This window comes from Dasypus novemcinctus, chromosome 13, assembly GCF_030445035.2.
Source record: "Dasypus novemcinctus isolate mDasNov1 chromosome 13, mDasNov1.1.hap2, whole genome shotgun sequence".
In the NCBI taxonomy this organism is placed as follows: domain Eukaryota; kingdom Metazoa; phylum Chordata; class Mammalia; order Cingulata; family Dasypodidae; genus Dasypus; species Dasypus novemcinctus.
Genome location: NC_080685.1, coordinates 45,965,863 through 45,979,096, shown reverse-complemented (window position 1 = coordinate 45,979,096; position 13,234 = coordinate 45,965,863). Strand labels below are relative to the sequence as shown.

The window sequence follows — 13,234 nt, the reverse complement described above, 5'->3', positions numbered from 1 at the left end:
CAGCTGCACACGGGTCAAGGAGGCCCCGGGTTTGAACCGTGGACCTCCCGTGTGGTAGACGGACGCCCTAACCACTGGGCCAAGTCCGTTTCCCTCAACTTTCTTAAGATACCCAATTTTACTTTTTTCTTAAGCTCCCTGCATTATCTCCTCTGAGATTCATTTTTCCTTTCCCTCCCTCCCACTCTCCCCTCCCTCTCCTCCCTTCCCATCTGCTTTTACCTTCAATGTCTAGTGATCCTTGGCCATCCTTCATCTTATTTTTTTTGGTTTGTATTTTTTTTGTCTTATTTATTTTTTAATGTTACATTAAAAAAATATGAGGTCCCCATATACCCCCTCACCCCACTCCTCCCCCGTATCAACAACCTTCATCTTTAATAACTCGGTTTTTCCTGGAGTTTCCTGGCTGGGTTAAGCAGGGTGGTGGGGGCGGAGGGAGGCTTGCTTACTCTGAGGTGCTTGGGCTGGGCTGTTTCACGGGTGTCAGCTCTCAGCATCTGCAGGTCTTTTCTCTAGGGTTGGTTGGTTTTCCTGGGGAAGAGTTCTCCAAGCTCCTGGCCAGCCTAAGCGGGGTAAGGGGTTGGCAGCTCCACTGTTAAATGTGTGGACTCTCACTTATTTTCCTCAGTTTTTACTGTGCTACCCCTGCCCTCAGCGCTGCTGGGGTCCCCAAGGCCAGACCTCCTCCTCCCGCGTGGTTCACCCTCTCTAGTCTTCTGCCAGTGTTGGGTGATGGTCACCCACAGCCTAGACTGGGGAAGAGCCGTGGAGGGGCCCAGCTGCCTCTTATGGAGACTTTCCACCCGGCCCCACCTGCTTGCAGTCCTGAGCTTTTGGGGGCCCTGGGTGAGAATCAGCCTCCTCCTGGGCCTCCCTTGCTGCCAACCTTTGTCGTTCAAGTAGGAGTTTAGGAACCTGGAAGATCTTCTCAAGATGTTCACTTCGGATTTTCTCCCCCACCTGCCTCGCTGATGTTTGACCTGGTCATGAGAGGCTCCCCCTGGGGCACCCCAGGGGATCCTGTTAGAATACAACAGCCTGGGGTAGGAGCAAGGGGCAAAGTGGGAAATGAGCAACAGAGGCCTGCCCGTCTCACCGCAGGTCGAGGACACGTTGTGCAGGAGAGAACAGAGACCAGGCCAATGGGGCGCCCTGTGGGGGAGACTGGGAGGAGAGAGGATCACTCGCTGTGTGGCTGGGACGTGGGCTGGGCTCGCCTCTCAGCCTGCGACTGCTCCATGGGTGCCAACCTTGCCTTTCAGATCTGGGCCTGTCCCCGCACCTCTCGGTGCTCATGGCCGGCGGGCAGCCCCTGGGGCACAGCAGCAGCACCGGGGACACTGGCTTCAGCTGCTCTCAGGACTCAGGTAAGCCCCCCCTTCCTCGCCCTGCACAGTGGTGCCCCCAGAGCTGGCGTGAGAGCTGGGAGGAGGTGGGAAGAGGACGGGGTGAGTGGCTCCGGCAAGTCCAACCTGCTCTGGGACCCCAGCCCAGTCACGTTGCTTTCCTGTGCCTCGATTTCCTCCTCTGTAAAATGGGAGTCACATTTCCTGTTCTTTTTGTCACACGGGGTTAAGAGGTTGAAATTCACTGAAAGCCTTTGAAAGGTTTAAATGCAAAATGATTGTGAGCTGTTACTTTAATACTAGTAACCACTGATGAGAACAGGCCTTGCAGTCGGCCTGCTTGATTTTCTTTCTCCAGTTGGATTTTTTTGATAGAAGAATGGTTTATTAGTAGAAATTCCCTGACAAATCATATAACACGACCATCTTATGAAAGACATCCACACGGCCCCCTGAGAACAAATACACAGTGACACCTTAAGAAGCGAGACAAAGGTTACTGACCCCAAATCAAGGGCCAGATGGGAAGGAATAAAGAACGCAACATGGGAGAACATGAGTTTGTGAATTAAAAAAAAACAAAACAACCCTACAGCAATTCCCCAGGAGGGTAATTGCTGTGGAAGGAAAGATGGTTTCAGAAAACAGTCACTGGTTGTTCCCGGGGTACGGGCCGTGGCGGGCAACAGCGCGGGGCCTGCAGGCTGCACTGCCTGTGGCAGCAGGCTCACAGGGCTGGCCGGGCCACCTGCCCCCACCGCGCACACGTGAACACGCGGAGGGCTGGGGGAGCAGTGGAGCCGGGACCACGCACTTGACCCCACCACAGCCAAACGTGGCCTGTCCTGGGGTCCCGGCCCTATCTGCAGGCTCGTCCCCCTCGGTCGGGCCAGGGCCAGGTCACGTCAGTGGTCAGGATGGGATACCCCCCTACCCCCGCCCAGCCGCAGCCACTGGGCTCTTTGGCTTAGAGGCTCCAGGAAGGTGGGCCACCTGTGGGGGTGGGGGTCCGAGCTCTGCACTGGGCAAGTTCCTACCTGAAAGAATCCTGAGAAAAAGGAACTGTGCCTGGAGGTCCATCCCTGCCTCACAAGGCTCTTGACACCCACAGCATCCCTGGGAGGAGGGTAGGTGCAGAGAGATGGGTGAGCCATCTCCAGCCACCAAGCTGGGAGCTTCCAGAGGCCTGGTTTCCAGCCACTTTGGCCTAGAACCCCGCTCTCCCTCAGGGGCCGTGCACCCGGCCAGCCCAGGCCCACAGGAAGCCCAAGTGCAAAGGCCCTGCGTCCTTGTCCAGGACACACCGGGCAGGCCTGAGGTGCAACAGGGTGCCTGCGAATGGCTAGTTGTGTGCCTGGGCGAGCACACATGGGTGAGTGCACACATGGGTGTGTTCGGTTGACTTTTTGTGAGCTGTGATACTTCAGTCAAGTTGCTTAATCTCTCTAATTCCTGGTTTCCCCGTTTGTGAAACGAGGGTAATAGACCCCATATCAAGGGGTTGCTGTGAGAATTAAAAGCCATAATGCATGTGAAGCAGTGATCTCGATTCCTGGCTCAGGCACGTCGTCACCATTCTGTGCCCTGTTCCCCTTCAGTTGAGAAACTGACTTCCCTGAGGAAATGCATCTCCACCACAAACCCTCCAACCACACTGCCTTTAGCGACTCCCCAGGGATCTTGCAAACCCAGGGCCACTCCTCTCCCAGCTTCATGTCAGAGCCAGTTCCGGCCGCTTGTGGGAAGCTGTGAATACCCGTCCTGGGACCCTCCTGAGGCCCCGAGTGAGGCAGATGGGCAGAGGCCGGCAGCGCCCTGCGTGCAGCCCCGTGCAGCTCCGTGCTGGTGGCGAAGAGCCGCGGCGCCTAGCTGTGTCTGCTTCCTGTTCTGGGGCTCTCTGCGTGGTGCGTTGGGGTGGGAAGGGAGCGGAGCTCAGTCAGGACCAAGCAGGAAGCTTGGCAGTAGCTGTTATCTCCGTTCCTCCTCCTCTCCACTGCTGAGAGTCTTTGAGCGATCATCTCTGCCTCAACCTTTTGTTTCCTGTCCCCCGCGGGTGCTCGGGGGCTGCGCCTGCGTCCTGAGTGGGTGCTCTGGGGGCAGCCGTGGGCTGGGCCTGGGACCAGGCCTTCTGTCATGGAGAATTGTCCCTGAAGGCAGCTGCTTCATCACCTGGCAACACAGAGGGCCCCAAGCCACATCGAGTCCCATCGTGTGCCACCGGTCACCCCGTCCCCTGGTCTCTTGCATGATATGAAGTAAAGTAAGTCCCCTGTTTCTCTCCAGTGTATGTCTCCATTCTCAGACCACCAAGAGTGATTCGGAAGGCGGTGTGCATTCATTCATTTGTTCATTCATTTATTTAGCAAATATTTATTTGCTGAGCCTTTACTTCGGCCAGGCACGGTGCTCAGTTCTGGGGGTACAGTGATGAACTGCCCTCATGGAGTGTACAGTCTAGCGGGAGAGTCAGACATAACATAAAAAACTCTTGATCTCATTGAACTGTATACTTTCAGTGGGTAAGTTGGATGGTATGAGTTAGTTCCCCGTCTTCACCCCCTGTTGCGCCTCCTGGCTTTCTCTAATAGGACTTCCCTAACTCTCTGCCTTTATTTCCCCACTCTTTTTGGGATATATTTTTCCATCCGTTTTTGATCCCCACAGAACTTTACATTTTCAAATTTTAAATGTGTATTTAGTAACGAAGTATTTAACTACAGTGATAGAAATTCAAACTGAGAGAAGACTGATTCAGACTGTGGCTGTCCAACCAATGGAACCCTCTCCTCCCCTCAGCCCTTTTCCTCTCACCTCCTCCGCACCTGGTCTGGCAGATTTAACACTTCTGTGTTACACCAGTTGCGGAACAAACCCCACCGCCTTGGATAACGTATTTTTGTGTGTCTGAAGCAGGCCCACAAGCTTTTTGCAAACTCCTTGAAATGGGACAGGGTGTTTCTTGGGTAAACACAGCAGGGCAGTTATCTGAAACTGATCATGGGTTTGAATAAATGCATGCGGGATTCGGGGGGTGTTGAGAAGGGGAAGGAAGAGAAGGAGAGTAGCAGATTGATGGAGGGGGCGAGGAGAACTTGATGTTGCCGGTTATGTATGCACAATCTGCCCTTCCTCTTAGGAACGGATGTGATGCTGCTTGAAGACTACACATCGGATGACACCCCTCCCTCACACTGTACTTGCCCACCCAAGAGACGGAGCTCGGTGACATTTGAGGATGAAGTGGAACAAATCAAAGGTTGGTGACTGCTTCAGGAAAACGGGCAAGGAAGTCATGGTGGGAAGATTCCTTGGCCCAGCCCTGCCCCCAGCCTCCAGGGCCCAGCCCTTTGCCCAGCCCATGACTACGTGCAGCCCTACCAGTCTCACCGAGTCCTCAGGCACCCCAGTTCTCAGAGCAAGTAGCACCTAAGGCTGGCAGACAATGGCTGGAGGACTCTGCGTTGACACACGCACGCACACGGTGACAGCCCAGACCCCGACTCACATCTGCTCCCTCAGGCAGTTGCCAGACTGGATACAAGTTCCTGAGCCCTCCTTAGTTTCTTAGGCTTGAACCCAAACTTCATCTTTCCTTTATGGATGATGCATGCTTATAAATCTGAGTTGCCCTCTCTGAGCCTTAGTTTCCTCAAATGGAAAATTGAAATAATGGCCCAATGAGTGCACCTACTTTGCTGGAGTTAAAGGCGGCTGTTTTGATTATCTGTTGCCCCTAAAACTATGAGGCCACTTGAGTCCTGTGATGGTGATGAGTTTTGCTCTAGTCTAATCTCTATATCTCTCTACCCTGCCTGTTCTGAACTCTATGCATAGTATTCTTGTCTCTTCTGGAATTTGGAGTCTAGTTTCCTATCCAGACATGCTGGTTAGAAGAGTGACAAAGAAGGGGCCACCCAGGCTGCCCGCAGATATAAGAATTTCTTTTTTCCCTGAATATTGCAAAGTGAGGACCCATCCACATGACTTGGCTGTGGGGGTGAGTGGGGGATGAAAGAGTCCTGAGATTTTAAGATGTAAGTTCTGTGGAAGTGTGGAAGGACAAAAATAAATATGGAACCAGTCTGAGTTTTCAGTCCATAGTTAATCACACTTCTTCCACACCCCATTTGTTGAGTTTAGAACAGATTGAGAGGTGGTTGGAGAGATAGATATCAAATCATCCGCTTTAGGCGGCAGACTTGGCCGTGGTTAGGGCGTCCGTCTACCACATGGGAGGTCCGCGGTTCAAACCCCGGGCCTCCTTGCCCCGTGTGCAGCTGGCCCATGCGCAGTGCTGATGCGCGCAAGGAGTACCGTGCCACGCAGGGGTGTCCCCCACGTAGGGGAGCCCCACGCGCAAGGAGTGTGCCCCATAAGGAGAGCCGCCCAGCGCAAAAGGAAGTGCAGCCTGCCCAGGAATGGCGCCGCACACGTGGAGAGCTGACACAACAAGATGACACAAAAAGAAACACAGATTCCCGTGCCGCTGACAACAACAGAAGCGGGCAAAAAGAACACGCAGCAAATAGACACAGAAAACAGATAACTGGGGCGGGGGAGGGGGAAGGGGAGAGAAAAAAAAAATTCATCCGCTTCATTGGCAAAGTGGATCGAAGAACAGAGCTTGGTCCAGCAGCTACATGGACTTTCTAATATGCCACCCCTGTATAAAAAATAAAAAGAAGCCCTCCCCAGTTTCCAAGCCTGCCCCATCAAGCCTACTGTGTGGGGCCTGGCAGGCTATAAACAGAGCAAGGCCCCCAGCAGATGAATTCACCCCACCTCCTGGCAGAGCACATGAGAGGCAGGGCAGAGAGAGGCCAGAAGTGTCCCATTCTTTTCCTTCTTGGAGAGTGGACGTAAGTTGCTTCCTCTCCAGAAAACGTGAGGAGTGGGGGATAAAATGTAACCTCCAAAATGTCCAGAGAGAAGTAGGAATTGGAGTTAAGAGTAACAGGGTGCTGCCTGTGGAGTTGGAGGCAGCTCCCCCTTCCTTTTTTTCATTTTATTATAGCTGTCAGGGGTCCTGATCCTGGATAGGGTGCTCGAACCCTTAAGGCAGCTTCCAAACCTGAGGTCTCCAGGCACTGGGGGATTTCTAAGTGAGTATGGAGAGGAAAGGAAGGGACTTTTAGAGCTGTTCAAGCTTATACCCCTAGACATTTCACTATTTCACATTGCTGAAAGACCAGAGAACTCTAAGATGTAACATTTAGAGTATCGTTAATGGAGAGTATTTATCAAGCCCTTTTTATGGGCCAGGCCTGGGCTAAGCATTGTAGAAGGAGTTATTTCATGTAATTATCATAGGAACCCTAGGAAATAAAAGGTGTATTGCGCTTCCTTCTTCACAGATGAGGATACTGAGGCTTGATTAAATAACTTCTGAGATTTCCCAGGGAGTAAGTAGGGGAGTCATGGGTCTGGCTTAGGGAATCTGACTTTGAAACCCACAACCTTTAATCTCTGTTTGCCTCCCTTTACTGGGGCAGGAAAATAGCAGGAGGCAGAGTCCTAGTGTAGTCAGTGGTCCTGGCTCCTTGGCTCACCTTTTCTCTGTCTTCTCCCTCAGAGGCTGCCAAGAACTCCATTCTTCATGTGAAAGCCGAAGTGCACAAGTCCTTGGATAGTTATGCAGCCAGCTTGGCCAAAGCCATTGAGGCTGAAGCCAAAATCAACTTATTTGGGGAAGAGGCTTTGCCAGGGGTCTTGTTTGCAGCACGGACTGTTCCAGGGATAGGCTTTACGGGCCGCCGAGGCAGCAGAACTCTCGCAAGCCAGAGGCTCCAGCTGCAGAGCATTGAAGAAGGGAACATTTTAGCAGCGGAACAGAGATGAGGGCCTCAAGGTGGCCTGGAGCCAGAGCTGGAAATGCTGCTCTGTGCAGGAATTCCCATTACTGTCTGTGCTGGAGTTCTGTGAGCCATACATGGGAAAGGAAAAACATCTGGTGTGTAGCCACCCAAAGAAGAGGGTGAAAGCAGCGTCTACCATCAGCACCTTCATGTCTGCGCTAAAGCTGCCCATGGGCTTCTTCCAGGTCTTGGTGATAGGACCAGAAGCATCTAAAGCACAAGGAAAAGCAGAAGGAGGTGGCCTTGATTTTTTGGGAAGTGGGACATAGAGGAGGTGCTGGAGACCCTGGGCTTGGAAGGAAAGCACCATGTGGATTATTTCATCTTCACGACCTGTCTCCTCCTGGGATTCCAGCTGTGCACATCCCAGAGGCTCTCGGGATAAATCCCCTCCCAGGGCAACTGGAGGACGGCACTCGTTGCTGATGAAACTGGATCATCCCCTGGGCTTCTGCATGGCTGATGCAGGCAATCGGGGGCCAACAGTTCTAGACTAAGTGGTCCCCAGAGAGAGAAGCCAGGAGCAAAGCTCCTCACGTCCACTTCCCACACCTCATGCCCCGGTTGCGACCTTGCCTTCAGGGGCGTCAGTTGTTGGTGATTATAGGGGCAGCCCCCAGGCCAGGGGGCAGAGGCAGCTGACCTGGGACCACTGTCGCTGAGGTCGCGCCCAACCTGCCCCCCTCCCTATTGACAGATACTCTGGTATTTCAAAAGAAGGGGAAAACCACTATAAAGACAATGGGCAGGGACCAAGTGTCTCCTTTTCAGGATTAAACAAAACAAAAAAACATTTGGTTAGGACGTATCGCTGTCTTAGCAAGCCTGTGCGGGGCCATGGTGCCACGCGCAGTCGGGAAATAGAGATGTTGTTGTTATTGGAGGGAACCCCTTTCGCACAGGAAAGCCTCATTGGTAGATTCTATTTGTGATATTGTAACTTACCAAATAGAACAGTTCCACTTCCCCAGGGAAGCACAATAGTTATTGCAGCCTGGGAGCATAAGACAGGATGGAATAGAAAGAGCACGGGTCAGGGAGTCAGCCACCTGGGTTCTCGGCCCAACTCTGCCTCTGCCTCTGCATGTCATTTGGGGCCTCCTAGCTCCTCTGGAGGCCATCGATACAATGGGAGAAGGGAGTGTGGAGTTGGAGCGAGTGGTCTCCAAGATAATTTCTAGCTCTGATCTCGTCTGACATTATCCGAATTTGTAAATTAGAGATAAGAAAAGAAAAAAGAAAGAGGAGTCCCAGACAACGTGTGTGTCAGTTTTTTGAATGTAGTTTCTACTGGACAGATCAAGCACTGACTGACTTGTCTGGTTTGGAGCACAGTCCTGCTCCAGTGTCAACCAGTAAGCCACACAGGTGGAAGAAGAGGGGTTTTTTCCTCAGAGGTGGAAGTGGAACAGAACAGTGGGAATCGTGGTTTGAATGGTTAAGCCTCTCTCTCCTTTGAGTTGAAACAGCGGTTGAAGTTTAAGGTTGGAATAATTGCTGTGGTGACTTGGGGAGTCATGGACTCTCCCCATGTCTGTCCTTCAGCTCGGGTGATTAAATAAGTTCCGTGCAGACCTCGCCCTGCCTTCAGAATCCCAGGTGGTCAGGAGAGGGTAGATTCCAGTGCGGTCCAGCTGTCAGTGTTCCCAAGCAGCTACTCCAGACCGTGAATTCCTTCATGTTTTCTTTTGGATCTAGCTAGCTCCTGGTAAGGGCAATGTCTTTTTGCTGCGTGACAGAAACCAATGGTTGGCTGGTCCCTGGTCTGCTGTGTACAAAAAACCTTTGATGAGGCCTGGGGTCTTGCTACCTTCATGGCCATTGAGTGTATCAGCAACTACTTCTGGTTGCTTGGGTGCCAAGCTCTGGCCTAGCTGCTGGATGGGAGTGGGGTAAGAGCAGATGGCTTTTCCTAAGGAGTAGAGGACAGTTTCACCTGTGGGTTCAGCTGACAAAATGTGCAGGTCCCACAGATCTTCTCCCACTGCTGGTGTCATTCCTTAATCTGATGGTGTCCTTTGTTTTCTAGCACTTGTCTGGTTTCTAGAGGGACCATTTTCGTGATGAATTAGTAGGCAGAGAAGTGGAGCAGGGCAGAGAAACCTTTACCTCTGAGTTGGAATAACCTGGGACAGGTCACTGTGTAGGCCTCTTTGGGTGCAACAAATTGGCTTGTAACCCAAGGGTTGGAGAATGCTTCCCTGGGCTGCACTAGGTGGGGCTCTAGAGAATGAATCTGGAGACACCGAGCCCCCACTGGCTGATCTGAATCTAGCTGGGATATACTAGGATTTAGTCAAAGCTAACCTAGAAATGCTGCATTTCACAAAAGAATTCACTGTATTTCCCTTTTTCTATTGAGGGCCATTCATTTGTTTATCTTCCAGACACTGTACATCCACTGTATGCAAAGCACAGAGCTAGGCTCTGTGGGCAGTAACAGCAAGGAGTTTTTACTCAAATTTAAGGCAAGACCTGGGGTTACTGCCTCTAATAGAGAGTCAAGTAATGATTATAGAAGGAACTGTGGCCCCCGGAGGGAGATGGGTATTTCCAATGAGGGAGCGGGGGTCTGAGCCAAGCCTCGGAGGATGTTTGGCAGCTAGAGTCATATTTTTGACATTCAGGTATTCAAATTTGCTTTGATTTAGCTCTTGAGACAGACAGATAGAAAGAGAGAGATATGGTCCACATACATTCTGAAGTTTGAGGCATTTTTTAGGACACCTGCCCTCAGTGCAGAAAGCAAAACCCACAACTACCCCTTCTAAGCCCCAGCTATACACAGTGCAGTGTCAGGCGCGACGCCTTTTGAGGTGACTTCATGGACGGTGATGGGGGGACATTTGACCACTTGTCACTTAAATACCTTCGTCCTGCATCTTCTAGGTTTGGCAGGACCACTTTTTGGATTGTTGAACATCTCTGCTTCTTTCACCGAGATTTCCACTTGGTTAGGTCCCTATGCTATGTCCCAGATTCAAGGTTTGAGGGCTGAGGTGACCCCGAAGGCACTGGGAGTCTCACACTGGAGGACACACAACACCTGGCCTTGCCCCCTGGCCAAAGGCGTCAAGACCTTGGTGCCTTTGGCCAGGTTCAGGACCTCAGACACTAGGTGGCAGCAGTGTGACTGCAAGGCTGCTGGCAGTTCCCCGAAGTGCATAGCTGTGGATGAACCTCACAGGCTTGTTTCTGGCCAAGAGCTCTGACTGAACTCCTTCATCATAACTGCAGTCCTCATCCTTTAAAGGCCCACCCAACTAGCCTCCTTACATGTGTGGCCCCCATTCGGGCTCACGGGGACTACCACTACTCAGCTGTGTGACCTTAATGGATCACGTCTCCTGTAGAAGGGGGTTGAGGAGTATAAGACGGAGGGCCATCTGGTGTTTTGATTCTCATTTAAGGAGCTGCTATGTAGTTTCTCTGCAAAGAATTGAGCAACTAGTTGCAATCAATAGGCCAATACAGTTTGGTTTGGGACAGGAAGAGTGCTTTGATAGGAGAGATTTAGATTTAACTATGAATATTTTTCCATCCTGACAATATGCCTTGAGATACCTGCAGAGTAGAGCCAGAGCCATGTCTCTGGACAGTCCCTGAGATAGAAGTCTTCACCCTTAGGCCCCAACTATCTCCTGTCTGGAAGCAACTATGAGGGTGATATGGCTATAAAGGGGAAGGCAGGCACCTAACATTGAGTGCCTACTTTGTACCCTACCTGTTAGATTTGTGAGTGCCCACTCGGTACTAGGCACTACGTTTGGCACTTGAAAATGCTTTATCTCATTTGACTTCAGTGCAAATGGGTCTAATGCACTTCACTGCTAATGGGATATAGTGAGAATAGGGCAGGCTTTGGTATGATAAGTTTTGGGTTCAGATCCTACTCTGCTGCTTATTAGCTGGGTGTTCTTGGGTAAGCTGCTCAATCTTCTTTCTGCATCCCAGGTACCTCATCTGTAAAATGGGTTTTAGAATTTCTTTCTCTGTAGGGACACACAAAATCCAGGGAGGCCTCCCTTATGAGTGACTGTGTGGATGAAATGAGGAAATATTTGTAAAGCATCTGCTGGTGTTGAGGAACTGGCATTCTCAATAGCTCAGTGAGGTGGGTATTACTATTGTTTTACAGGAATCTCTGTGGCAAGAAGTGAGAATCTTGAAAAGGTACTAGTTACACTTGATAGGTTTTGAAGGATGTTGCCATGGGAATTGTCATGCTTGTTGCACAGAACCAAAAGGTCTTTTGGGAAAGAGGAATAGGGTGAGGAAGGGTAAGGCAATAGAAGGGAGAGGCTAAGCAGCATTTGGAATTCACCATCTGAGAGAGCAGGAGTGAGCTTTTCTATTAAGTGTCTCTCATGCTGCCAGGCCTGTTTGCACAGAGGTAAAATAATTTTAAATTACCCTAAGTGGCTATCAAAGACGATCAAACCTTTGGGCCTGGTATGGAATCCCTAATCACAGCAGAAGTTCAGCCTTGACCTCATTTTCGGTCCAGGAGAGATGTTCTACCTGAGAAGTGCCCTTGTCTTGCAGTGCAGGGCTTGGCCTTGACTCTTGGGTTCACAGACTCTCTAATCTTCCAAGCCCCTGCAGGAAGAGCCAGAGTAGGGGCAGGAGTTCATGCCAGCTGCATTATATGCAGAAACCCCATGCGAAGCTTGAGGGAGATGAAGGATATCACACAGTTGTAATCCTTGAAGCAAAAGAAAAATGGCTATGATTGCAGTCATATTATAAGATTGGATGGAACTGTACCCTCCTTGTGGATCAGAGAGAGGGGACACAGAATCCAGAAAGGACTAGAGGAGTGAGGTGAGCTCGGCCAGTGTCAGGCCAAACTCTGAGTCTTTGGCCATGTGGCCAAGAGGAGTCAGCTTTGCAGCTTGAGGTGGAGGCAGGGTTGTTAAAAGTCATCAATTAGCAGAATGGGTCAGCTGGGCTTTATTAGGTAGAAATAAGTACTATAAACCAAGGAGCTTGGAAGATATGAAGAATATCTGCTTGCCAGACCTAAAAAATATCACAGGCCCAAGGAAAGTGATTTGATTCATTGGAATAAATTCAAAGCACAAACTCACTGCACAAAGAGCACAATATTGGTCAGTGTTACTTTTAGGAGAACATAATACCCAAAGCTATGTTATTTTCCCTCAGAAAACATTTTTCTGAGCAGTATTAATAGCTTAGGAATTAAGAAACCACTTCTGTTTTTCCTTTTGACCCTTCCATTTTGAAATATCACAAAGCACATATGTGGCAGCTCCTTCCCAAGGCAAAGACATTCCTAGGAAGGATCACAGGCCTGGGCAGGCAAGGCCATGCCGAGTGGAGTAGTAAGTGTTTGCTTGGGAATAGGTCTGTCAGTGATGGGGACATACGTGAGAGACAAGAGTCCTGAGCTGTGTTAATGGACTCCTTAATGCAGAAATGGTTAAAAACCAAGCTTGAAGACAAAACAAGCTAATCCTGAAGTATATTTGAAAGTTTTTGGATGATTGTTTTTTTAAGTAAAGAAAAATGTTTAGGATGATTAAAATCATTATTTATGAACAAGTGTTAGAGTAGTTTTGTTTACCTTATTAAATATCTTTTTGGTATATGTATAGCTTGGAAACTGAATAATTCTTTCCTGTGGACTTTTTGGTCTCCCGTCCCCCTACAGCCAGCTCTCTAGCCTCCCTTGACATGGATACACAGAAAAGAGTAGACTGAGCAGGCAGGGGCAGATTGTCACAGCATTGGAAGAGAAGTGCCATACCCAAGTCACCTGGGTACATCCATCCATGCATTTGTTTGTAAATTCCCTAGACAATTAGATTCATGGATTATTTTTAAATGACCTACTTCTTAACATGCCCAAGAAATACAGAACACTCTTAATCAAAGTTTTTCAAAAGGGCTTACTATCAACATTGTATAACCCATAATTAAAGTCAAAGAGTATGGTGGCAGATGATCACTGAGCCTCGGCACACAATAGGCCACAATCTCTCTCCCGCCAGAGATCATATTCCCTTT

The 13,234-nt window shown here is 50.1% G+C and overlaps 1 protein-coding gene across 8 annotated transcripts in view; it reads left to right on the top strand.

Moving 5' to 3' along the window:
- Positions 1 to 12,821, top strand: part of GPR161 (G protein-coupled receptor 161) — a 51,177-nt gene extending 38,356 nt beyond the window's left edge. For all 8 annotated transcript variants that reach the window (XM_004464190.5, XM_071207561.1, XM_004464191.5 and 5 more), the window contains exons 4-6: positions 1,266 to 1,370; positions 4,486 to 4,605; positions 6,922 to 12,821. In XM_004464190.5, the coding sequence (XP_004464247.2) occupies positions 1,266 to 1,370; positions 4,486 to 4,605; positions 6,922 to 7,187 (491 nt within the window). In that variant the 3' untranslated portion in view covers positions 7,188 to 12,821. The remainder of the gene's footprint in view (positions 1 to 1,265; positions 1,371 to 4,485; positions 4,606 to 6,921) is intronic.
- Positions 12,822 to 13,234: the final 413 nt, after the last annotated feature.